Source organism: Stegastes partitus, unplaced genomic scaffold (assembly GCF_000690725.1).
Source record: "Stegastes partitus isolate 25-593 unplaced genomic scaffold, Stegastes_partitus-1.0.2 Scaffold291, whole genome shotgun sequence".
NCBI lineage: Eukaryota > Metazoa > Chordata > Actinopteri > Pomacentridae > Stegastes > Stegastes partitus.
In genome coordinates this window covers 1-26,658 of record NW_007578022.1, presented here as the reverse complement: position 1 = coordinate 26,658, position 26,658 = coordinate 1, and the positions used below count along the sequence as shown (strand labels likewise).

At 40.1% G+C, this 26,658-nt stretch overlaps 1 protein-coding gene across 1 annotated transcript in view; it reads right to left on the bottom strand.

Annotated features, from left to right (window-relative positions):
• The window catches only part of LOC103358121 (probable global transcription activator SNF2L2), an 82,743-nt gene extending 59,140 nt beyond the window's left edge, over window positions 1-23,603 (bottom strand). Inside the window, exons 1-15 of the mRNA XM_008282956.1 lie at window positions 23,492-23,603; window positions 21,326-21,589; window positions 20,510-20,639; window positions 19,723-20,115; window positions 19,105-19,206; window positions 15,199-15,451; window positions 11,137-11,263; window positions 9,980-10,153; window positions 9,463-9,636; window positions 8,034-8,204; window positions 6,625-6,675; window positions 4,723-4,853; window positions 1,741-1,798; window positions 1,418-1,515; window positions 891-1,038 (exon numbers count right to left, since the gene is read on the bottom strand). Of these exons, the coding sequence (XP_008281178.1) occupies window positions 891-1,038; window positions 1,418-1,515; window positions 1,741-1,798; window positions 4,723-4,853; window positions 6,625-6,675; window positions 8,034-8,204; window positions 9,463-9,636; window positions 9,980-10,153; window positions 11,137-11,263; window positions 15,199-15,451; window positions 19,105-19,206; window positions 19,723-20,115; window positions 20,510-20,639; window positions 21,326-21,559 (2,244 nt within the window). The 5' untranslated portion in view covers window positions 21,560-21,589; window positions 23,492-23,603. The remainder of the gene's footprint in view (window positions 1-890; window positions 1,039-1,417; window positions 1,516-1,740; window positions 1,799-4,722; window positions 4,854-6,624; window positions 6,676-8,033; window positions 8,205-9,462; window positions 9,637-9,979; window positions 10,154-11,136; window positions 11,264-15,198; window positions 15,452-19,104; window positions 19,207-19,722; window positions 20,116-20,509; window positions 20,640-21,325; window positions 21,590-23,491) is intronic.
• Between the last annotated feature and the right edge of the window lie 3,055 nt (window positions 23,604-26,658).

The window sequence follows — 26,658 nt, the reverse complement described above, 5'->3', positions numbered from 1 at the left end:
ATGTAGCCCACATGTATATGTACATAATGAACACGATCCCCACCAAAAAACAATAGTGGGGAAAGTCCACAAGTTTAAAATCAGAGCAAAGAGAAGTTTAACCTCATGAGGACATTCAGAACTAATTAGACTCGTCAAGCAGTGGCAGTACTGGGCCACACTGTGCAGCCAGAACCGGGACAAGCAGTCCAAGAACAGCTAGAGAGCCCGGCTCGCTCAAGCCAAAGTTTTCGGAGGCAGCACTTACAATGAGTTCAATCCAAGTTAACAACAAAAGTGGCATCTTAGAATACCCAAGGGGTGAAGGAAACACTTCCAAAACCCTTGAACAAAGTTAGACACAGTCAGGCACAATCCTGAAAACTGGAGAAGTGGCGGCTCGGTACATTCTCCCTTTAAAAATAAAATATATTTTACATTACTGCCATTACTTAATGGAAACTGGACTGACGTCTGTTCTTTTGAGTGTGCCTTTAAAATCCACTGAAACTTTCTGGACACAAATAATCCATTACAGTCACCTCCGACTTGTTTGTTAAAATGCTGACATGTTGATTGGTTAATTGAGGGAGAATTCATCACTCAAGATCTGAGGGAGAAGAAAGGTTCCAAGTGTTGTTTTGCTTTCATCGTGTTCTTTGAAAAATCAAAGACAGATATATAAAAAATTAAAAAAGAAAGAAAGAAAGCAAACAACCACTCAGAAATAATAAGTGAACCTGGAAGTGTGACAGGTTGTTTGGCAGAAATGCTCAATTTTTCAATAAAATAAAAAAACAAAAGGGCAGAAAAATAATAAATAAATAAAGATAACGAGTGGTGTAAAGGGCAAAAAGTGTTTCAAAAGTCTGGAAAATAAAAGGGAGGGAAAGTCTGCTGTTTGTGCGTACCTGGTACTGCTTGAGCATGCCGTTGATCAACAGCGATGACTGCTTCTCCACCTTCTCGATGACGGCGTGGGCCACACCATAGTACGACTGGGAGCTGGTCTGCCCAGCGTCAACGCTGTACTCGTCGTCCACGTCCTGCTTGGCCGATCTGAATATGTGTGACATTTGGAGAGAGAACGTTTGAAACTATCATGAACCCCAACTGAACTCTTTAAAACAGACTTTCATGATGTTTCAAGCCTTAGCTGGGAGCTCAGCTTCACGACAGCCTGAGCTCCTCTGGAAGTTTAAATTCAATACCAACACTCCTGGAGTGTATCTGTTTACTTGTGAGGCTGCTGCTTCTGGGAAAAACCAAAAGGAGTCTCGAATATGTTATAACTTTAAATGTTGAATATTTTTCCACTTGTTGAAAATACTCCAAAGGACACTAAATATCCAGTACGCCTGAACTGGACCAGATTTTTTCATCTAACTGAAGCAATTACTGCCAAGTAAGTGTGAGATAATAGGAGGTAATACAGTACTCGATGATGTGCTTGGCAGCCTTGACAGTCACTTCATCTCCATTGGGATCGATTATCTTCTTCTCCTCCGTTTCTGTCTTCGCCAACTCGTCCTCCTCCTAAAAAGGCAAAGTTGATAACCAATGATTGATGGCATACTTAATATAATAACAACAAAAAAGCAGCTCTGTTGTGGAAAAAGAGCGAGTAGTGCGTACAGCTACAGCCCCCTTGTGGTTTTCGATGCGTGCACCTATTTTAATCCCATTTAATAGCATTTGGATGCTTTGAAGGAGAATCTGAAATCACCGACTGTGAAGTTTATTAATGAGAAAGTCACTGACCTCCTCCTCAAACTCTGAGCCGCTCTCCTCGCTGTCAGACCGGGGGGCGACTTCATAGCTGTTTATAAAGGGGGAAAAAAGGGAAACACAAAGAACAGTTACAGCATGTCATCCGTCTGTCACACAGAAGCAACCTTTACTATTTATCGCCTAACAAGCAGCAGTTTCCAACACAGGCAGGAAGGAGGTTTATCACACTTATAGGGATGGCGTCTGGTTGAGTCCTCACTCAGCAGTGAGTGTGGCTGATTTAACCCAGTTCCACCCCTCTTGACAATCAGAACAGGAATCTGGTCTGAGATCTTGATTTGAATCAAGACTATTTGGTAGTGTGAGAGGTTCACAGATCCAAACTTTCCGATCTGCTCACCAGAGAGATAAAATGTGAAGTTGTTGCAACACAGAGTCGCTTCTGGTTGCGTCTGCTTCCCCATGATATCATGAGAGGCAGTGCTCTGCTCCCTAAATGCTCCCTCTAGCGTGATTTTACTGCTCATGTAGTGTGTGATTCAGCATTATTTTCATGTCTTGTAATGTATGCATGTCTGAGATTAGAGAGAAGAATATCTGTCATGTTTCTCCTTATGTATGTGATGCAGCCTGATTTTAAAATCTGTTAGGATTAGTAGTGTGAGCCTGGTATTAGAAGACTGAGCAGCGCTGCACCTCTATGGAAACAGCACAACCACAGCTAGCAGTAGAGAGAACAGAGGAATGTCTTCTGTGCAGGATAACATAATGCAGTGAATTAAATTTAAAAAAAGAAAAAAATTAATGAAAACTCAATTATCTATTCATTTTACAAAAATGGGGGAAAAAAACAAACTGAAAGTAACACCCCACTGGTGTCATCAAGACTGTATAAAGTGTAAACACAGCCTGAAGCTCAGCCGAAAAGTTTGTGAATTTTTGTCACGTGACTGTTGGCTGCAGCTCAGTTACTGATGTATTCACAGCTGCACTGAGGAGCGCAGATTTTTTTGTTTTTCACAGAATCTGGTCATTGCAAGCAGTTTTGTTTTGGGTTTTTTGCCAATTTTTTAAATGAGGCATGCAGAATTAAGTGATTTTGGGGAAATATTTCGATTTTAAGCTTAGATTTGCTTGTTTTTCCCCAATAAAACGGAAAGCCACAGGGCTGTTGGGAAGTTTAAAACTCTGGTTGCTCCAGTTTCTTGCTCTAAAATATTGTGTAATTTAAAAAAAAAAAAAACAACTAACATGCTGGTTTCAGGAGATTTACTAAAAGTGCTGCCCTTGCCACAAGTTCTGCTTTGGTTTCTAATTCCCTCTCCTTTGGGGGGAACTCTTGAGTCTAAATGTAAGCTCCATTCAGGGGGTGAAGCTAAATCCAGGCTTTAGGTACCATCTGTAGAAAATGCGTGCTACTGATGGTTGGCAAGGTGCTGAACACAGCAATTAATAAAGCAGGACGTGTTAAGATAAGCACTGCAAGGAAGAGAGCTGAAATATACGGAGTCATTCTGCTTGTTGGGGCAACTTTTCTATCAGTCGAGGATTATGGAGACATTTTACACATGCAAGTCTCAGCTGCGACTCCTCTGCGCTGCAGGATTTACCATCACTGATAATTATAATGCTCATCACTGTGAATGCTGAGGTTGGTCATCCCTCACATTAAAGGTTGAGAGACACTCAGTTGCATATACTTATGGGGCCCTGGTAGATTCTATACATCTTTACGTTAATTCACTGCTGTCTGTTAACGTGGGCTCTTATCAAACTTGCTCACATGATTGGATTACGGTGTTTCTACTGAGCTTTAGAAATCCATTTACGCATGCACCTGCAATCTGGAATTACCTGCAGAACAATCTAAAGGTTTTTATTCTAAAGGAGATTCAGGTCTGTAAGTTTTTCATAATTTTGCATTTAGCTGTTCTTGTTTTAGCTGATCAACCTCGTCTTCAATCCTAATTGCTCCATTTAGTCATAATGGTTCTCTTTCTGTGCTGAAACCTTTTTGGTTGTGTGCCCACGTCTCCTGTTTGTTTGTGTCTCTGCTCTACTTAATAAATGTAAATGAGGCCTTTACTAAAATGTAGCCCCGAGTTTAAATAAATAAAGGTTGGAGTATTGACTCTGACATACTTAGAGTGTTGTGCACTTCACTGCAATGTCCATGAAACTTTTATTTGCACTGTGGGGGGATATTTTAAAAGTTAATGGCAATTCCTGGTAATATCAGGTAGCGTTTAACTTTTACAAAATCCTGTGCAATACTGACATTTAAAAGACATTACACGTGCATTTCATCTGTTTCCCTCTGCCATCCTTGACTCTCTTCCCTTCATCCTGACTTTAACTGGCTTGATCATTATTCTCATGAAAATTTCTTCTTCTTAAATTCAGTTTTTCTTCTTACTGTCACCAAACTGCTTGCTCAAAGGGAAACATTGGATCTGTTGGTTTTCTCTCTATGATACAGTATAATACAGTCAGTCTTCACAGTGGTATGTGAAGTGTCATTGCAAAAAAAACGTTGATCCTTTCCAGTGACGTATATTTGAAGTGTGAAATACAGTGTAAAACGGAGCAGAGCCTAAGCAAACTCCTTACAGATTCCTACACGTCTGGGTCATTGGAAGCTCCTGGTTACAGGTAATTAGGTTCCCATAGTGGAAAAGGTCTAGAATTCCCAGAAGAGCTGCCTTTAGGAACAGATTCTTGTCTAATGACTAGAATAGCGGCTTGAGAATGATGACCGTTTTATTGTATAATAGGTTGTGGCATGTCAAGAGCTTAATGCAACACATTAAGCTTAATTCTGGACTTAAAGGAAATTCTAGGGAAATCGTTTGGCAAGTACAACATCTTCTTCCCGGTCTTAGTGACTGTGGTGTGTAATTTAAGTGTCAAGAATCCCTGACAACTCACTGTACTTTCCTGAACACAAACAAAAACATCCCTTTCATTTCAAAGAGGCTGACAACAGTATTATCCAATAAAGCGCCTCCTCACCCGGGGTTCATCTCGAGCCAGGCCTCCAGCTGGCTGGATTTGGGAGCGTCCGTTCCCTGCAAAACTTTGCCCGTCTCTGTCTGGATCACTTTGACCGGCAGCTCGCTCATTTGGCTGCTCTCATCTATGGGCTGCCAGTCAAACGAAACACAAGGAGAAACATGCATGAATAAAGCAGAACTCATGAAGGTCAACTTCAAACACATATTAATGCTTTGAGCATTTAGAACAGAGCAAATAAACCTTCAGTTTTAAAATTATACAAAGTACTTCTATTGTATATCTTTCATGAGTCACTCCTGATAGAAGCTTTTGCTGTTGTCATGGCTACATATTATACAAAAAGATAGAAACAAAATTTAAACAATAACTTGAACCTGAAAATATCATTATTATAATTAATAATATTATTATTATTATAGAACTTTTAATTACTTGTGTAACTCCAGGTCACGACGCTGAACAAGAAAATGATGCACCTCAGCTAAACTTTCATCCTTGCTTCAGCGATTCATCTATTCAGCTGATACTAGAAAACAAAGTGGGAGTAATAAATCTCACCTCTTTCTGACTTCCAAAGGCTCCTCAATAAACAACCACCAGAACATTAATGAGTGTTTCTTCCAAAGATGGCCATCAAGGCCCTAACACGTGTCTTTCTGACAGGAGCGAGAGAAGGAGGACGCAATTAAAAAGTGTGGAAAGCTGTGAATGAAAACAAACACCGCAAACGGGAAGCTGTGAATGAAAACAAACACCGCAGATGTCTGTTTGGTTTGTGTTGCATTATTTACAAGATGTTCGATTGGCTTCTGTTGTACTATCGCCCAGGGAGCAGTCTACCTCTGAAAGCATAATTACTGTTTGTTTGATCTGATGTTCAAATATATATATATATATTTTTTATAATTTCTGCCAGAGTGCATTCTGAGGGCTGAGGAGAAGCACTGGTTTTACTTCACAGCAGCAGCGATTCAGGTATCAGTAAAAGCACAGGTGTAATTAATATCATCACTGTAATGTTTTTGTGAAAGTTAAATATTTGCAAACAGCTTGAAATCAACCTGTAAATCAGGTAGAAACGTAAAACTAGAAATACCCTTTAAAATGGCAGCAACTGATGTCAAGACAGCTCTGGAGTCATGTTTCCAGCCTCCTAAGGAGGAAATATCTGGCTCTTAGGCTCGTAAAAGCTCCACTATGTTCAACAGCTTTGATTTAATTGTGTATGTCTGTGGTTTGGTGTTCAGTAGGTAGTGTGCAAGGGGTTTTTTTGGAGATTTTTCTCTGAAAAAGCTAAACAATGATCTAAAATTCCTGACGAAGCTCCGTGAAGTCAAGGGAACCGGTAAATTAAGGTTGGAACTCAATACACTTTCACACTGTTGATATGTGTTTCCTTGTAAGCACATTTTTCTGACTCCACAAAGAAATAATTAAAAAAAAAAAGAAATTGAAAAGGAAAGAAAATGCAAATTTGTCTTGTTTTTATGAACAAGTTTGGTCGAATAAACTGGGATGCACAGCGTCATCAGAAGGGGGGAGTTTAGGCTACACGGCTGTAATAAACAGCAGAAGAAGAAGCTGCTAACAAAAGAAGTTGTCTGCAAGCTACTGAAAAACCTTGAGGAAGAAAGAAAGAAAAACAAACACAAAACTTTGGCCATTAACTAGAGAAAAATGGGGAGCGCGCTTCAGCAATTGTTTTCTATCAGAAAAGTTGCAATTACTCCGTCATGCCAGTTCTCTCAAGGCAAAGACAATGAAAGATTGTAAGTCAAGTGATTAACGTTTGCTAAACCATCTCCCATGATGCATTTTTTGTAAATGTGGGAATTTTTCCATGAATTTTTCCTGAGGCAAAGGAAAATCTAACATATACAGTTCAGCATTGCAGCTTACCTCTCCATCAGGCCCAAAGGCACTGGTGCCTTCGCCATCTCCATCCACCTTCTGGACACAAAACCAACACATAAAAGCAATCAGGCAACATTTCTTTGCACATGTTGGTATTGCACGTCACAGCAGGGTACAATCAAAGCATTGATAATGCCAGCATTACATGATAACTAAGAAATGGGGTCTCCAAAATGGTCTTCATTGCTTTTAGTGGGACCATTCCTCTGTTCAAGGGCAAGGTTGCTTACACTCTAAGCAGAGGTTTTAAAGGAAAAGCTCTCAACGTGGTAATCAACCCTCATCTAAGGTACTCCGTTTTGACCTGCCACGTTGCTGCTGAAAGTATTTCTCAGAAGCTATTCCCAGAATCAACGTCACACGCGCTCATCTGAAGTGGCAGCATATGGTTACAGAAAAAGCCTTGTCAAAGTGCGAACATCAGCGTCGAGGATGTCATGAGGGGCTGAGGGTCCACAGGTGTTTTTTTCAGCAGAGGAGACACGAGTTCACTGATTAGTTCAGCCTCTGTGGCAGAGGATGTGAATGTAAGTGTGTTACTCTTGGCCCAACATGTCACCGAGTTTGAGACACTCTTAATGCTTCAAATGACAAGGCAGCCGTGTGTTTCTGGGCAACAGTCACTAACAAAATCAAAACAATGAAGAGTGACATTGATTGTTGTTTTATTGCTGTTTGTGTTTGTTGTTTTATTGTTTACTTTACTGCTGTCTCTGTTTTAAGTCACTTTATTGTTTTTAACTGTGAAGCACTTCAGTCCCCCTTTGGGCTGGTCTAAAGGGTTATATCAGGGGTGTCCAATCCTGGTCCTCGAGGGCCACAGTCCTGCATGTTTTAGATGTTTCCCTCTTCCAACACACCTGATTCCAATGATCAGCTCATCATCAAGCTCTGCAGAAGCCTGATAACGATCCTGATCATTTGAATCAGGTGTGTTGGAAGAGGGACACATCTAAAACATGCAGGACTATGGCCCTCGAGGACCAGGGTTGGACACCCCTGGGCTGTATGAATCAACTTTGATCGATTGATTAAGATAATTACAAGTCATACTTTATGCCATGGTTAAATGTGGTTGATGCTCCTGGAGAAGCCTGGACTGACTTTATATTAGAATCCACCACCAACCACATTATAATATTTTGAAATGTGACTAAAATCTTTTGTAATTTACTGCTTCAGTGAAAATGGTTTGTTCCACACACAAGGCAGAGACGCCAGAAAACACTGACAGACTGATTAACACACTGTTGGATAAACACTGGATATCAATACAGATTAAACAAAGAAGAGAAAGTCTGTGCTTTTCAGAAACGAGCTGAGTACAAATCAGTTCTCCGGCAGAACAAAGTGACATCCGACGAATAATCACCACTTGACCTTCCTAATCCTACCTTCTTTTTCTTCTTCCTCCTCTTCTTCTCCTTGGCAGCTTGAGCAGCTTTGTGTTCGTACACCAGCGTGGTGAGGTTGGCCACGTATTCATCCGTCTGCTGCAGCAAGTAGGCCAGACGCTTGTCTTTCTTCTGGTCGATGAGTTTTCGGTAGCCTTCCTCATCTTCTGCCTGGATAATAGATGGTGACAGTAGTTAATAGTGGGAGAGGACTAGAGTTTTACTTGAATCATTACAGCTTGAAAATAATTATTCAAAACCAGTCAGGCAACACTGAAGTGCAGTCTGGTGTAGTATTGCATCCATCGTATAAAACAGATCAGCTAGTTGCAAACAATAAACCTTTTAAATTTGATTCTTTATTGGCCAGACACCTCCACATTAAATATTTCTTTGTGCTAACCGCCATGCCTGACTAGTCACACTTACTACAAAGCACTTACTCTGCACACTGTGCAGCACTCAGTTCTCAGACATTTACATCACGTAAAATCATACTTTACACACTTCATAAACTTCTCGGGTATAAATACCATTTGTACAAGCTGATAAATTATTTCCTGTAAAGCAGTGAGGTGTAGTTACAGCCTAATGAATACAATAACTCCATTCTAGTCTCACATAGCCAGACTGTTCTCTTGCACAGTGAGCTGCTGGACTGAATGGTCTGGCTGCAACTTACTATCACTCTGCTATAGGGGGGAAAGCTTTAGCATGTTTGTGTTTCTTTAAATCAATTACAACTGTCTTGGGTGGGGCTGAGACCGCGATGCTCCCACAGTGTTCCATCTAAATAGTGATGAGGGAAACATTTTGGTTGTATATTTGCATGCAGGGGGGTGAGCACCATCATTAAAATGGATAATTTAGCGGGAAAAAAAACGAACAAGACTTCTTTATTGCATAATCCCAAGCTTGAAATGTTCTGTGTAGTAGGCTGCTGCTTGGAGGTAGGTTTTGTTACTCTGTGTATTGAGGAGGATTTTGATAACGGCTACATGTAGATAGTGAGAAATAGGAGGAGAAACCTGTATGAAATGACAGCCAGTGGCAGGCTTGAAGTACAACCAACATCCAGTGAGTCAAACTATGGACATATAGACAACAGCAGAAAGATGTTGAATGTCTCACATCTATATTCGTTAACCTAAATCACCTGAAGCCAACCAAGCTCAGTGGCTCTAACTTGCAGTGAATACAAGAAATATTGTGGGAGGGGTGGACTATTTTCAGGAGAGGCCTCAATCTTTTCCTATTGGTGGCAAACAGGCTGTTTTGAGTACATCAGACTGTAGCAGTAATGGTGCTAGTAAAGTTCAACCATCCAACCAGCACAGCTTCTATATCTATAAAGCTATGTGCAGCTTTGAAGACTATCATGTCTTTCATTTCAGATAAGGGTGACACAGTCTGGTTATCAGGTCCTCACCATAAGTCTCCTCATCCTCTCCTTCTCAATTCTCTCAGTCTCCTTCTTCTGCTCCCGCTCGGTGTTGGTGTGCCAGGTGGCGATGGCTCTGGTGAGTTTCTGCATTTTACCGGACACTGAGCGGTGGTACTCTTTGAAGTCCTTGGCGTGCTGAAGGATGCTGTTGAGATATTCCTGAAAAAGCACAGTCACAAAATGTGTTTCAGTACACAAACGATTTTGACAGCAAAAATAAACCCTTACGCACTGTGTTGCTAGACTTTCTTTGTCAGTTTGTCATCCACTATAGATTAACATGCAGCAGCTATTAAACGCTGTCGCCTTGCTCTCAGGTTTCTGATGGTTTGCTATATTTGTTTTCTCTTTGGATGTGCACGACAACACCAATACTTGTTTCGAATGTTTCTATGGCATTGCAATTTTCACAACAAGAACAATACGGTGAGGAAGGTGCTGTTCAATTTTGTTCCTGAGCTTTAAAACCACATCTCTGCTGTTGGACTCGAGCGTGAATCACCTGATGTTTCTGCCTGCGTTTCTTTTCCTGCTCGAGCTTCTGCTGCTTCTCCAGCTTCTCCGTCATGCGGGCCTCCCTCAGCGTCTGCCGCTTGCTGCGCCTGTACGCCTTCGAGTTCAGCGCCGTCTCCAGAGTCGTGTCTCGCCTCATGCACGCCACCACGTCCTGCCTCAGCTGGAGACATGCACAGGTTACGGATCAAACGCAATTTCCTGGTGTATTAATACTGTTATAACTGTACTTGTTAACTAAGTTTGGGTCAGTGAGAAAACTTTAAAAAATGTAGTACATAACCCACAGCTTCAGAAGTAACATTGCATTTTTATTAACCCTAAAATGATCACTTAAGAAACAACTTATTTCAGACAGTCATAGCTTTGAACTGTGAATATTTTGTACATTAGAAAACCCTGTGTAATACCTGTTTTTCTGCATATACTAAAATATGTCATTATTTTTCTACTTATGGACAAATCTGTTCAATAGTAATACTTATGTCAGTACTTCTATTTATGAAATAATTTGTGCAATACTACTGATGTGTGCAATACTGTTTTCTCTACAAGTAGTATTTATGTTATTGTGGTTTATTTTAGATTTTTTTACTGATATTCCTTAAATGCTCACACTATGCCCTTTGCTGCTGTAACAATGCAAACTTCCCTGAAAGTGGGATTAATAAAGCTTATCTTAACTTATCTTGAAGATGCTGCTGAACTTTAAAAGAACTTCTGCAAATTAAAGCACTTGATGTGCTGTTAGTCTAAAACCAAAAAGCAATCCACTTGAAATCTAATAATTTTGTTATATCTTTTGTTTTAACATATATATAATAAATTGTCAAAGACTGACTAAAAAACTGTCAAACTCTACTGTCAAGACATAACTTATTCTCAAAGCTATTAATATAACAAAAAAACAATTTTACATCACACTCTGAATCTGTCCAAAAATAGTCCATAAACAATAAATCCAGGGCACAAAACTGTGTGAATTCAATGTTAACCGGACTGCATATATATTGTACAGCAGTCATACAGTAAGTGTTTTGACCCAATGTCAGTGATAACAACAGTGAACCTCTTCCCCTGGACCTGGAGTCCTTGTAGTAAAGGTTTTACACTTGTTAAACATGAGACATGGCAGCTGTTGTTTACCTGCCGCTGGAAGTTGAGCAGACGCAGCGCTTTGAGCTCCACTGTGGCTTTAGTCCTCAGGTCAGGAGGCAGTGAGCCTGGCAGACTTTCCAGCTCCTGGATTCGATGTGCAATCCGAGCCTGCAGTCTGAAAGCCGTAATGAAGACATTTAGTCAAACTGTAGCAGACTGGACTAAACCATATGCCAAAAGATATATCACAAAAAACCCCACACACACTTGAGAGAAGCAGGAATGTCACAGGAACTAAAATGTTGATACCACACCTGCAGAAAACCTCTGAAAGCATAATGGTGCTTGATTTTCTATAGAAAGCATCTTAATTATTGTACATAGGTACTGGAGATTATGGACAGCAGCAACCTGTGTCATGCAGACAGCAGGTGCAGGTGCAGTAATTGTTGCTGTAAAAAAAAAAAAAAAGAGCTGTGTATGAGGGATATTTCACCGTTGAGTCACGTCTGAGCAGCTCACAGGCAGACATCCAGCTCTGTGCACATAACTGCAGGCGGGGGAGTCTCCATTGTTATTTTATATTAAGAGGTTGTCAAAATGAACCCATTATTAAATAATACTAACCCGTTATTATACAAATAGATCCATGAGATCAAAAAACTCAATTGCTTGAAAAATTCACATGTCCAGGCTTAAAACAAACTGGGCTGCTTTTACAGTTTTAGCCCCTTACTGTCAGAACCGCTCAGCCGCTGGCACAAGCTTATAAAACCCACCTGTACAGATTGACATTTGTATAATATTGTACAATGTTTTTTCTAATGTTGCACTGCTTTTGATGTTTTGCTGTCTTTTCTAATCTTTTATTGTCGTATTCAGTGTTTCTTTTGAAAGGTTGCTATGGAAGTAAAGTTTTATTAGGGTCCGAGCACGACCAGTGCAAGGACCCTATTGAAACCCTTGTGATTTTTTTTTTTTCGCCATCAATAAACCCGTTTTGAGGGAAAACTCACCAAAATTTGCACACAAATTTGCACGGTATATGAAATTCATATCACAATGGAACTGGGCATGGAAATGACAAAACAGCTGCACAGCCTAGAGCTACGCAAATTTGGTAGCTATATAAAACAGGTCACAAAAAACTTGACCAGCGTCAAGCTCTAAAATGCAACACTGTCCAAAATTTCAACAGAGTCCCATCGGCGCTATGTTTGACTTAGAGCTACAAATATTGGTACACATATGTAGCTGGTCGGGACTCACAAAAAAAGTCCATCAGTGCGTTTCCGTAAACCCAACAGGAAATCCGCCATTTTCAAAAAATGGAGAGTATGCCTGACATTTTTCGCTCATTTTTGGCCATTTTCTAAATCTATCTCCTCCTAGGAGTTATGTCGTACACACCTGAAATTTGGCCAGAACAAACTACAGGACGTGGTGATTGAAAGGTATTAAAATCTGCCGCAAAAGTCTAACAGCATGGAAATGCCAGCCCGCGCAATTTTAATAAAAAGGCCACTTTGTTTCCAGCATTCAACGGAGTCCTGTTGGAAGGCCGCTTCACTTAGACCTACAAGTGCTACATGTGCAGCAGGTCAGAACACGCAAAAAAGTCAGTCAGCACCAAGCCCTAAACCCAACAGGAAGTCCGCCATTTTGAAAAAACCCGGTGAGCATTTTGGCGATTTTCCCTTATTTTTGGCCATTTTCAAAATCGGTCTTCTCCTACAGAGAAGGTTGTACACATCTTAAATTTGGCCATCACAAACTACAGGAGGTGGTGATTAAAAGTTAGCAAAACAGTCTGCAAAAGTCTGACGGCGTGGAAATGGTGGCCTGTGGAATTTGGAAAAAACACCATAAAACAGTACATGCTGTGTAATTGTCCTGTGTGCTCCCATCGGCCTGAGACTTTAGACACGTGCTCCGAGTCCCAGCCAAAGCATGTTGCCACCACGGTCCGACACGCACACCACCACAGCTCACCGTTAAACAGGAAGCAGCTTATAACGAGCTCCAATCTTCCTGAAACTCGACATGCCAGATCAGACTCCCACCGGAGCATATTTGCGTCGTACCCCGACGTGCGCAAAGGCGAGGACCTGCCCATCGCCGCTTGCGGCTTTAATTATTATTATTTTTAGCAAATGATCCTATTCTGAAATGCTGTGACTTGCAAAAGCTTCATGTATTGTAGCAACACTGCACACACTGGTTTAATTCATAATGTAAACTGGGTAATGCTCGTTCGTTAACATCATTACTGTTCAGTCAGTCGTCGTGCCACCATGTGTGTAACACGTTTTTGCATTTAAAGAGTTTATTTTGAAACACATTCATCGGATAGATTTTTCAAAATTCAGAATAATGAAAATTTGGTAGTATAGGTGCAAAATTTCTGGGATCCAGACATCCTTGGATAGAAGTGCACTTTTTAGACTCTACCAACTCTGCTAGCTCTTGATGGTAGAACTTCGCATTACATTTTGTATTTTGCCCACTCTCCTGAGTTCGCCTTCAGCGCAGTAGATACATGTAAGATAAATGCAAAAAACCGAAATGAAAATTTGCCACTGAACATAATCTGGACGCTGATTATGATTGTCACCACGATAAAAACTATCAAATAATTCAGTAATATATAAACATTATTTCTAGGAGACAGGGTGAATATCAACATAGCTTCTGGCTGTTTTGTATTTTGATATCTATGTTGCAGGGGCGCTGTGAGCTGTTTACCTACTTTCACTCGGGGCTGATTAAAAAAGCAGAAAATCCATAAGGAGATATTAAACCGCACATATATTGTAGCATTCTAATATAGTTTATCTCACCTCACACTGACCTAAGAGAAAATTTAACAAAAGCTGATAACATCGGAAATTATTTTGATTAGAAATCTTCCCAGGTGCCTCAGAGGCGTATCAATACATTACTACAGTGTAGTACTCGCAATGTTGTTATTTTTTCCAATAAATTCACAGAGGTGCTACATGTTGAGATGGCATAATTGGACAGACAAAGTGAACAGAAGCTGGCTGTCTCTGGTTAAGACCAATACAGCTTGTCAGGGGTGATCTGAGAACATGAAGACGAGATCATCAAAGCAGCGGCCTTGAATTCAAATAAAGAAAAACAAGCCTCAGGGCCGGAGCAGGAGATAAAGGTCTGTGGAGCTTTCCTCATGTCTCTACCAGTCAGCTCTGTTTTCAGAAAATGATACAGCATGCAGAGTGATATCACAGGGGATAACCGTACGCTGTGATTGGTGATGTACGGCACCTTTAACAAAGGCCATAGAGGCTCCAACACTAGATGCTTTTTATATGATTAACTTCACAGGCACAACATGTACGCTGAACCTTTTCAAACACAAGTCTCACTCTGGAATTGTGTTGGCAAACTTTCGTGAGTCAATTTTCTGTAAAAGTTACAACATCAACCTGACGCAATGTGACCTCATATGACTTCATTCACAGCTCAGATGTCAATTAAATCTATTTAAATTACAGGCACCAGTATGCAAAGGGTTAAACACTTCTCGCTCTCTCTCGATCATGAACAAAAAGGGAACATTTCATACACTTGCAAAAGGTGCAGTGTGAATAACGTGCACCTTTAAACACACACCAGCCCGTGTGTGCATGTCTCTCCATTTAGTTATTTAAAACACTTTGATTGCTGGATCTCAGAACAGAAAGTTACCTTTAAATTCTCACTTGCTGCTGAGTTCTAGGAAAGAGTGAACTGACCTTCCAATTCAATATGTAGTCGGTAAAAAAGCTGTGTTTCACAGAATATAGAAGTTCATAAAGTCTTCTTTAAAACACAGGAAAGGTGAGGAAAATAGAAAACAAAAATGTTTATTGCTAATAACCTAAAAAAAACTGTGATTTGAGCACAATTTTGTAGCATACCAATTCAAAAAAGACAAAAAATATGTCAGTAATGAAGAGTAGACACAGAATTTAAGGGATTTTAAGGAATGTTTATACTGGTTTCATAACTAAATGTTGAATTCAGAAAAGGCAAGAATTGTTTAGGAATCAAATGTACACTAATTGTTTCCATGCAGTGCGGTAAAACCAGCACTGTGATAAATACCTGTACTCTCTCTCCTGCAGGATTCCCACCGGGTCCAGGCCCTGGGGCTTCTGGACTGGCGTGATGCGGTTCTGCTTCTGCTGCATCTGGAGCATGGGGGACACCTGCTGCCCAGGAGGCTGAGGGGTTGCTGAACTGCCGGGTATCGGCCCCGCTGGCACTGCAGACGTCTGAGGCGGTGCAGGGGACGGGCGGCCGCTGGCGACGGGGGTGAGGTGCTTCTGAGCATTGGCTTGATTTTCACCGACCTGACCTGGAGACCAAAGACGGCGTCAGTTATTAGGTCCATTCTCCATTATCAAAAACTAAAAAAATATATATTAATGAGAGGTTATTTCTATGTTAACATATTGTGTATTTATACATTTGCAAACAGAAACCAACAGGGAAGTGTCTGCAGTTGCATTTATGCTGCAGATTGAACTGCACACTGATCAAACACAGTCCAAGAACTATCTTCAACAACAAGAACAGAGCACTGATCCCAACATCTTGGAGTCTGTGATTAGGTAACAAAAAAAAAACCAGAAGACAATGAGGCAGCCTAAATACACTAAGTCGATGTTTGGAGAAACCTGTCTGCCAAGTACCCTGAAAAACTGTGCAAATGTACTGAGGAGAACTGTCTTGGTTTTTAAAGGTAAGCTATCGTCACACTGACTTATCTCAATAAGTAAAGACTTCTCATGAGAATCCTCTCTTTACTTTAGCACCTAAAAGTTTTGCACAGTTTAAAGAGCCTTCGTTCACACACCAGTCTTCCTCTGGGTTTTTGAATTAGATGAAGATGCACAGTACACTAGAAATGTATTACAACACCATGTCATAAATCATACAATAAATCATAATTATATCATGCCCTTAACTTTAGGTGAAAGGAGTGTGATTTGGAGTTTGACGAGGCAATTTACGGGAAATTTCAGCTGTTTAATTTGGCTTTTTAGTCAAACTACCAATGTAGCAAACATCTCTATATGCAAGTGCAGCCTTCACACTGGTTAAATTTACTTTACCATAATTTGCAAGCTGCTAAAAATCAGATGTTCACAAGTCTGCACATCAACAACACCAGTGATAAAGGATGAACTGAATTTCTGCAAAAAGAGTGAAAGTGGTTAATTAAAATGTGCCCTAAAGTACTTTTGCCACACAAGATCTAACCTTTAATCAGAAGCAGTGTGACATGTGAAGGTGGAGAGACGTGAACGTGTAAAGAGCTGATCCTAATGAGAAGTTCCTCACTTTTGTTTACAGGGCTTCTTTTCACATCCTTCACTGTCCTGCACTAAAATTGTCAAAATATATTCCGTTTTTTTTTATTAATAAAAACCAAACAACAAATTGTATGTTCCATGCTCTGTCAGCTATTATAACAATAGGTTTCCTGATGTTTTTTTCTGGTTTTCCTGCTGTTTGCTGTGATGTAGTTTCAGCATCTGTGTCAATATATTTATGCAGGTATTGTATCAAAGTCATATTTTTTAAGTGCACTGGTGACGTACATGCTGGTATCTTGTAACCATCATAATAAAGCCTTTTTTTAAAAATTGTCACTGTAGCGAAACAATGTGTCTTGATTTTGGATGAGGAAATACATATTCTGTTTTGTGGATAATAAAACGCACAACACCTCAAATATTCATTCCTTCATTTCTAATGAAAAGCAAATTATCGCATTGTGCTACCTGGATATAAAAACCTTTACAACTAGGTTAATAGCTGAGTAGTATCACTGGGCTGGACATCGTTAGATTTGTAGATAAATTACATCTTCTAACCCACACTTAAGTAGGCAGGTACACATCAGCCGTTGTTTCCTCAGTTCATTAAACCCATTACAGGTCCCTTTTCACTTTCACAGATTGGTACCAACACATAGCATTAAGGGTCTTTTCCTTGTCAGCTTTGGCTGGAAGAAGAACTTTCCTACTTTCCCTCCAGTGACTCGTTAATCTAAACCTAGACCCTCTAAATCGCTCTGAAACTTGTATCTCAGCTGGGACCAATTTGGTGTCAGACCAGGGACTACTGATATGTGACTACTTCATATTTGCATTTACTTGGTTTTAAATTGACCTCAGTGGGAGTTAAGGGCTGTTCTTTTTGCATATGGGGCTTTTGGATGTATGTACTAATTCAGATTTCCTCTTTTTGAAATATATTTGCATAGCGCACCATTTTATTATTCATATATGGTAAAAAAAAAAAAAAAAGTTCAACGATGTTGAGTTTTAATCATAGCTATGCTTAAGAACCTATCAGCCTTAAGCCAACAGACAGACAGTGCCAACATTTTGGGACAAATGGCTCCCATCAGTATAATTTTGGCTACGCTGGAAAGTTTTATCTTTCATACCATCTGTTTTTACAACACGGAAGAAAAATAAACTGAAGGGGATTCATATGAATTATTGTGAGTCATTATCAGGAGCTAATTCATTTGTAAGGTACAAGATAACTGCACTTGTGACTGATGACCCACAAAAAGCCTGAGTTTAGCACTGATTTCTGACGGTGATCACTTTGGAGTATTACGGTGAGAATTACAGACAACTGGAGGAGCTTTCATTGAATAAAACTTTCCTTGAAGTGTTAATCAGTCCTAAAATTTTAATGGTAGCTATGATCCCTCCATCTGGAACGCCACACTTAAAGTCTACCGTTTATAGCAAATAATTAAACTAGAATTATCGCTTCACAATTTATTACATCAGCCAACCAGTAAAGCAGTTGCAGTGTACGTCCACGTCCGCCCTGTCTCAACTTTTGAATAAAAGAGGCCACCACTTAATCAGTTCATCCTATCAGATCATGGTGTGAAATTGAGTCTTAGCCAAAAATGCGTTTTGTGAGGTCACAGTTGACCAAAAGAAGTCTAATCAGTTCATTTTCAAGTCCAAGTCAACGTTTGAATGAGTTACTTTCAGGTGTTTGTGAGCCATTGCGTTCATGAGAATGAGACTCACAGACAGATACTGACCTACAGACAGATGTACAACAAAAAAAATCACCTAAGCTTGAAAAAAATTGCTTTAAAACCTTGTAAATTAGAGAATGAAGAGAAAAAAAAGAGCTGTAAAAACTTGCTTCAGTGACAAATACCTCTACAAGTTATTGATTTTAACTCACCTAAATGGGCTAAATTTAATTTAATGTAACGCCAGACTTTCTGGTTAAGTCACTGTACTGTACATCTGCCAGTAACGATTTGTGTCTTATTTGACAACATACGTGGGCGTCCCTCTTCAAATCTATCCATCTTCAAAGGGTGTGTGGAAAGATGCTGCAACCTTTGATTGCAGCATCCTTTCACACTGCGACGTTTAGCTTCAAAGAATTCGCTGTAGTGTCCTTTAAAGAGAATCTGAGGTGTAGCTATACATCAAACAGAAGTGTGTAGCCGGGTCGCCATCAAACCTTTCATTCTCACTCACGCTGGATTGTAAATACGTGAAGTGAAAAGGTGTCAAAGTGAATGTAGCTCAATGGGTTGTTAGCTCAACTGGTCAACTATGCAGAGATACACATCATGGACAGACGAGTGACAAATTAAAAGTAAAACCGAAAAACAGCGTCTTGATAAGGTGTTCAGCTCCAATGTGCCTCAGCACTGATTCTCCAAGTCTCTGGAGGGATGAACGCCATTTTTACAGAAGACATTCCCTCATTGCCATCCTGGAACAGCTCACTCCCACCAGGACAGAAATGTTTCATCATAGAGGTAGTCACTCAGAACAGCTTTGGATTGATTTATAGTGACGCTTCTCTCTAAGTGGATCCAAACCAAACCAGCGAAATGCCCCCCCCAGAACACAACAAAGCCACCGAATCAGTACACTGTAGGGGTCAAGCATTCATGGTTTCCTTTTGATACGTCACCCGTCTGGAGATTGACAAAGTACTTACCGTCAGACCAAGGCTTGGGTCCTGTGCTTTGATTGTGTCCTTGCATTGCTGGGGTTGGGCATGGACTTGACTGGGGACCACCCATAGGTGCCATTGGCATACCTTTTAACACAATTACAATTTATATTTTAGTAATTCATCTAGTACATATTTAAATTGTAAAGCAAAACTCTCTCTGAGCCTTTATCATGGCCTAAATAGATAATGTAAGGATGTGACAGGCTGGTAGCCACATTCTGACGAAAGGTTTGTTCATTATTTGAAGAAAAATGCTCCACATTAACATAAACGATGTCAAATCACTGGACAAATGTAGGTTCTGTGCTGTTGGTGCAGCAGAACAAGTTATCTGAGTATGTCAACTCAATGTATTTTTTAACGTTCTTCTGACATTTCATAGATTATTTCCAAAAACTAATCATTTGATTCTTATACCCACCTTCAAGTCTGACATTAGCAGCACGTGGACCACAAATTTACAGAAAAACATAATCCTAACTCCCACTTTCCTGTTTAAGGATCACGCACTGCAAAAAGAAGAACCTGGGCAACTAACAGATTCCCTGTCTTCATAAAGTAGCCTACATATTGTAATAATGTAAAGCTGCATCTCCCTACCTGGAGGCCTGTTGTAAGGGCTGGAACTAGGAGCCTGCTGCTGCTGCTGTGGTGGTGGTTGTGGCTGCTGCTGTTGCATTGTTGGGAGGCTCCTTTTGCCCTGAACAGCCAGCTGGAGGTTTTCAGGCAGCGGCTGCCCACGACCCAGGATCTTGTAGGCCAGAATCTGAGCTCTGAGCTGCTGCAGCTGGACCTGACTGAAAGCAGATGGTCCTCGCCCCTGCTGGGCCATGCTGGACATGCTGGTCATACCTCCTTGGGGATCCATGGGCATCATGGGGCCTGACTGGGTGGGAGGCATGTGGGGAGGTGTAGGTCCACCTCCACCTCCTGACATGGGACTAGATGCATGCTCATGGACTCCCATGGGGGACGGGTGGGGCGACATGTATCCTACAGCAGACAGAAAGTGATTTCGTGGTTTTACAAACTTAAAATTTATATCAGGATCTTTAAAGCAGGGGCTCACAACCTGAAGGTCGGAGCCAAAATTATTCAGTCTTAGGGGTTGGTAATATTAACAAGACAGAAGAGCAAAAAATACAAGCTTCTCTGCTTCTTTTCTTGTTAATTAAATATTTCACGTCTTTGAAACTTTGAAAAGTGTTTTAATAAAACACTCTCCGAAGGAATAACAACTATTTATTTGATTTGGTTACTTCTGGAGACGTGTACAACTTTTAAAAAGAATAATTAAAGCTAACAAGACAAGCAGAATCCATTTCTTTTAATTATTTCTGTGAGTGAACCCATAGCTTTCAGATTTAAAAACAAAGGGATGAGCTACCTTGGCTGTGCTGGTCCATAGGACTCTGTGGAGGCCCCATGCCACTGTGAAGAGATCTCATCCCCACACCTTTCATGTGACCAAAGTGCATCGCCTCAGCCATTGACTTGTCATTCATGCCCTCCATGGGCTGAAAACAGAAAAAAAAAGACTCAGGATGCAGACATGTGCACTGTACACAACACATGTTCTCCCTCAACTGTAGTATCTGATGCAACTGTGATGAAAACTGTTTGTCAATCAAGCGTCTCATATACAGTATACGACAGCTTTAGTGCTCAGAGGCCTCGAGCCAAAACTGTCAAAAAGCCCCAGTTAAACACATACAGTAAATAAAGATCTTTTAAGATTTGGAAGAAGACACTTGCAGGCTTGTACTGCCACTTTTCCACATAGCTTGATGGTGTAGAAAATGAACTTTTTGCCTACTTTTGTCCACAGGCAATTGCTTTTCATTTATCAAGACATTTGTGAACCGGAAATGACAAGTGACAATGAAAAATACAGCCCAACTGAGAAGCCAGAGTATTTATGTTCAAAATAAACAAAGTCATTTGTGGTATTTCAGGGCTGTCATTTCTTACAACTTCATCAACATGTGCATCAGGCAGCACATGCATCAATACTGGCAGATATATGGGACAGGCAAATTTACCTGTAAGGCTCTAGTAAAGCATCCAATTAAACACTATACAGTAACAATGAAGGCTGTTGATGACAGACTGAAGACAATGTGATATAAAAATACAAACTACAACACTTTCCTTGTGCAGCAGTGACACCAACAGACGCCTAACAGTAGCATGCACACTGTACCTTGTGCATAGGATACATGCTGTCCTGAGAGTAATCACTTTGTCCCTGTCCCTGCATGCCATGAGGTGCGTTGGGCGTCCCGGGTCCAGGACTGGGTCCCATCATACTGTGAACAGAGCTTGGTGAGGGATCTGGTCCTGGGCTGGGACCCAAGATGGGCCCCGGGGACAGACCTGCCCCAGGGGAAGGGCCAGGATGGGACATTCCACCTGATGTGTCTGAGGGGGTGGACATCTACCGAACAGCTGGTAGGAAACCAGACAGCTACAGAAGGAAAAACAAGGAAGACATGATTTTAATGCCACGCAAACAATATAATCAGAAAATCTAAACGTCATTTAATGTGTTAACTGTTCTTTACATGTATTTTTTATATGTAGAATGCAATATAATGCTTATCATGACTAAAGAAACACTCTTAAATGACCACTGGATTAAGTCAACACATGTGCAGCAGTTTTAATAGAAAATGATCACAAGCACTCTTTACTACATGGCTGCTTACTTGGATGTGATGATATTGCATGAATTAGGGCTAAACAAGACAGAGAAAAATCATGCTGACAATATTTTTGACACACACTGAGATCGCAATGAGTTACTTTTAGTGGAAATGGTAATTTTCCATGTCTTTTCCACTGAAAAAATATAATCATGTGATGTACTGTGGTCTGTACAAACAAGCATGTACCCTTATGTCTAGTTAATATGATTTCTAGGTCAGGGCGTGTCTGTAGCTTCACGTGGTTCATTTAAAATGGCATCTTCTGACTAGAGCTGCAACGACTGATCAACTAATCAATCAGCTGTCAAAAATTAAACTGATCACTAATTATTTTGATAATAGAATAACTGATTTAAGTACATTTAAGAATGAAAATCTAAATTTTCTGAGTCCAGCTTCTAAAAATTTAGATTTTCCTGTTATCTTTCCTCCTCTAAGAAAGTAAACTAAACATCTTTGGCTTGTGAACTTTTAGACGTCACTTTGCCAAACACTGACTGACATTTTTCACTATTTTCTGACGTTTTATCGACCAAATAACTGGTCGAGTGATTGACAAGACAATTGAAAGATTAATTAGACAAGAAAAATAACAGCTGTGGCTCTACTTGTGACACATTTTCACTTTTATCAAAAAACACACACCTCCAGAGATTTGATATTGCACTTAGGCATATTGTGATGTATGTATAATGTATGTAATATTACATTTCAAATCATTGTGCAGCCCTCATACAGATGCTTTTTCAATCTACGTTTATATTTTACACACTAAAAATATATATATATTCAGATCCACATGTGTAAAACCTCAAGTTTAATTAGGATTCTGTTTTGTTTATTGTTAAGCTGCCCTGTAAACAGAGTCCCTTTACTACTGAAATTAAAACATATTTTGACAACAAATTGCCGTTTTTTTTATTGCATTTTCCAATAAAAAGCCGAAATGTCATCCCCAAAGAATGCTGTGATCACATGTAATACTTAAATTTTAAGTTTACAAGCTTCAATGTGCATCAAAGGCAACAGCAGCCATAACATACACGTACATGACAGACATATGGAGTTGCGTTGAGTATGTGGCTGCAGAGCGCATTCGCAGCGTAACAACATACATATACCGTTAAATAAATACACTAAGAACAACATACACAACAAATACAGACAAGATTAGCTTTACAACTAGACTAGGGTTAGCGTTGTGTGTTTCCTAACAGTCTCCGTACAGTTACAGGCATGAACGTTAGCTCGGCAACGACCAGTCAGAAGAATCAACTCTGATTGGATCATGGCTTCCCCAAAACTGGTGGCCATCACGGATGTGCAGACAAAATCAAAGTTAAGATGAAAGTCAAGCTCCTGACGTGACCTTGTCAACATTTTAAGAGGTGCGGTGTAACTTTAGCGTAACACTTAAAAAGACGCGGTGTCAACAGAACTAATAATCGGGACGTTTTAAGCTGTCCGCTGCGCTCGATCGTTGGACAACTCGGCTAACGGCTAACTAGCTGACGTTAGCTAGCACAGCCTGCTAGCTAGTCCGGGCGGCGCTGGCTTCACACACTAACTGCCGAACTGTCAGAAAGTTTGGACAGTTAGCAGAACGCAGAGTAGTCACATGTCGGTATTCGTCAAAGACGAAGCGCCATCAGTCGTTTTACCTTTCGGCCGGAGTGAAACTGCACACAATTAGATGGAATTATTATAATGTTTCTTCAAAATATGACTGCTGTCCATAAGTTCACTCCCCCTCGGTGTTGTTTTGCTGACATATTTAGAGCGTTCTTGTGTCGCCATTACTGATTTGTCACTGTCAGCGGAAGTCCCGCCCACTTGCTCTGTGATTAGTGGGATGCCACGTCAATCATTTTATTGAGTTGTTTGGGCGTGTGTGTGCTCTGTAACTTTCTGCACGGCTGCAAGGGGACGGTTATGCTCGTGTAAAACTTTGCTACAGACTTGGAGATATGTTTTGAGCTTTAGCCAGAGTTTTTGTACAGATTTGAAAACACTGGAGGCATTACATTTTACCCTGATAATCACACGATTTTCAAGGTATTAGTGTGAGCCACTTTCTTTATGTTTCACATCAGTGTCACAGAGTGTAGGCCTGCTGTAAAACAATGCTTGTCAAACTGCCATGAACTTGTCTAATTTATGATGATTTACAGCTACGATCTTGTGCAAAGTATGCCCTGCAATAAAAAACTTGTGGGAAACACTGAGTCTCACCAGGATTGCCAACTTTTAGCTCCCAGCTGGAGTGAGATTGTGCAGCATGCAGGCTGCTGATGCTCATTTTCATTTTTAATTAGACTTTTTATTTGTAATTTGGGTGCAGAGAAGAGAAAAGATGCAAGTGCTGGTCAGTCGAGAAAGTTCACTCATTAAGTCCACTAACACAATGTCCTAAATACATAGTCAGACCAAATCTGCTGCTCAGAGGTGATAAATAAAACTCAGTACTGCACTGAGCAGTGTTTTGCATCAACAGATTGACTTCACTGAAGCTATATAAAATGTGAGCTGAGTTATATCCTTCCCCAGTTGTAACTGTCAGCATCGTCTTGAAAGTCTTTTCTTAACGTTTACCTTTACATTAAGATTATTTTTTTGTTGTTGTTGTAATTTTGAACTGTTTTTGTTTTTCCTCTGGTTTCATTTGATAATATTGATTTTAAGTTTTCAAGTTAAAATTGTCTTCCAGCACTTCACTTATTATCATTTATCACATACTAAAATAGACCAAAAGCCAATATGAAAAATGTATACATTACAAAATGTAAAAAAAAATAACAAATGTAAAATGTAGTTCATATGAACTGATCAAATCAAAAGAGTATTTGCAGACTGTTTTTATATTTTTGTGTGTAATCAAGCAGAAACTGCAAATGAATCCTGATATATAAACCTTTATGTTGTGTTTTTTGTTGGTCGTATTGTATTTTAGAGAATTATGTAAAAAAAAAAGTGCATGTGTAAAGTTTCCAGCTGAAGCAGTGAAGCTACAGTAAACATCATCTGACTGGTTTTAGTGACAGTTTTTGTACCCAGAGGCTAAAATGTTCTCCAACATGTATGTGCTCCTCTGTGCAGTCTGTAAAGTGAACACAAGATGGAAGCAGTGACCAGCGGTTGCCGCAGTGAACCAGCTTCTGCAGCTCTGTGCCGTCACACAGCAGCACCTGTGAGTATCTACATGCATCTTACTTCTAAACAAACATGTCAAGTCTACAGGGACTGAGTGCTGAATCCCACATTTAAATCATTGAGTCTGATGATAGCACTGTGGAGTGTCGAAGGCGAGCCATGCAAATGCTGCACAGGTTCAGCAATGCTCCATTTGCATCCTTCTGATATCAGAAACTGTGTTTTGTTTTCATTATGAAGCGATAGAGCTGTTTCCACTGTCCATTTGCTTGTTTAAACTCAGTGGATATATTAGTTTTTCTATGCTGTTTTCTCTGTGTAGTACAGTCCATAATTTGTCTGCATTTACATCAAGTGTAGCTTATCCAAATAAATTAAAATAACGATAAGAGCTGCAGCCTGTTTTAGGAATGAAATATGTTACCATCATATTCAAAATGTTTCTCTGGGATCCTACTTAGACCTCTTTTTTTTTTTTTTTTTTACAAACTGGAGCTTTTCCAAAATCACTGGAGGTAATAAATTATCTCAACAAGCTGCTGGCTTTTTTTGTACACACCCAAACATGGCTGGAGAAGACAGTGTGGGACTGGCAAGCTTCAGCTTTAGTTAAAAGCAGAAATGTGCTGGAGAAAGTAGGTCATCTTTAATTATTCTTTTTAAAAAAATAAGGTGCACACAAAGTACACGATCGTTTTAAAACCCTTTTTTAGATTTAGTCAACAGAAATAGACTCACTATTATTCAAAACTCAGTCAACAGAGTTTCCCTAGGTACATGCTAGCTGTCTGTCCATGAGCGATGACATTTTGATGACCTTGTAAGACATTCAAAGTCCTGTCCGCCCTTCGTTTGAATAACCCATACCTCACCGATCAATAAGCAAAGCTGCTCATTTAAACCCTGATCTTGACTTCCCCTCCTTAACAATTCTGCCCTTCCTTACATCTCTTCATAAAGGATGTGCACAAGGTTCCTGAATGTAAATTTTACCCAAATAAACAAATCTAATTAACTCTGTGGTCAAAGCCGCCACCCCCTTCAGATTCACCGAGCCAGGAAAGGGCTTGGCCGCAGTCATTTGTCAGTGAAAGGACTAGTGGTTGTGGCTTCCATTCACCTTGAAACCTGCCGTAAAAAAAAAAAAAAAGAAAAAAGGCTCACTGGCATGACATTTTATTCAAAGTCTATAGGTTTTTAAATGGTTGCCTTGGACAATAGCGCATTCTTTTACAGATGCAAAGGAGGTCTCTTGAAGTCATTTTTCTTCCTCCGTTCCTTTGATAAATCCCCTTTTGCTTTATTTGTCTGTTTAAAGACAAAATGAAATGATTTTAATTTGAATCAGGAGCACCATTCTCAGGAGTGACGTTGGGGTTTTGCTTTGAGTCTGTGATTTGTATTTTGATGCGATTTTACTTTTTAAATGTTTATTCCAGGTAACTTTACTAGACAATTTTAGCAGTATACAAACTAAATGCTCATTTCAGCTTTGAATGGAGAAACACTGGTTTCTTGTACTATTCACCGAGCGAGGTCAGAGACTGTGACTGGTCTCAGAGTAGACATGCTGCTATTTCTAACAATATTTGGGACTGTTGGGTGCTTCCATGACTGGTTAACAAACTGTTCTCAGATCAGAAGTCTTAATGAAACTATTACTAATTACATGAAACGT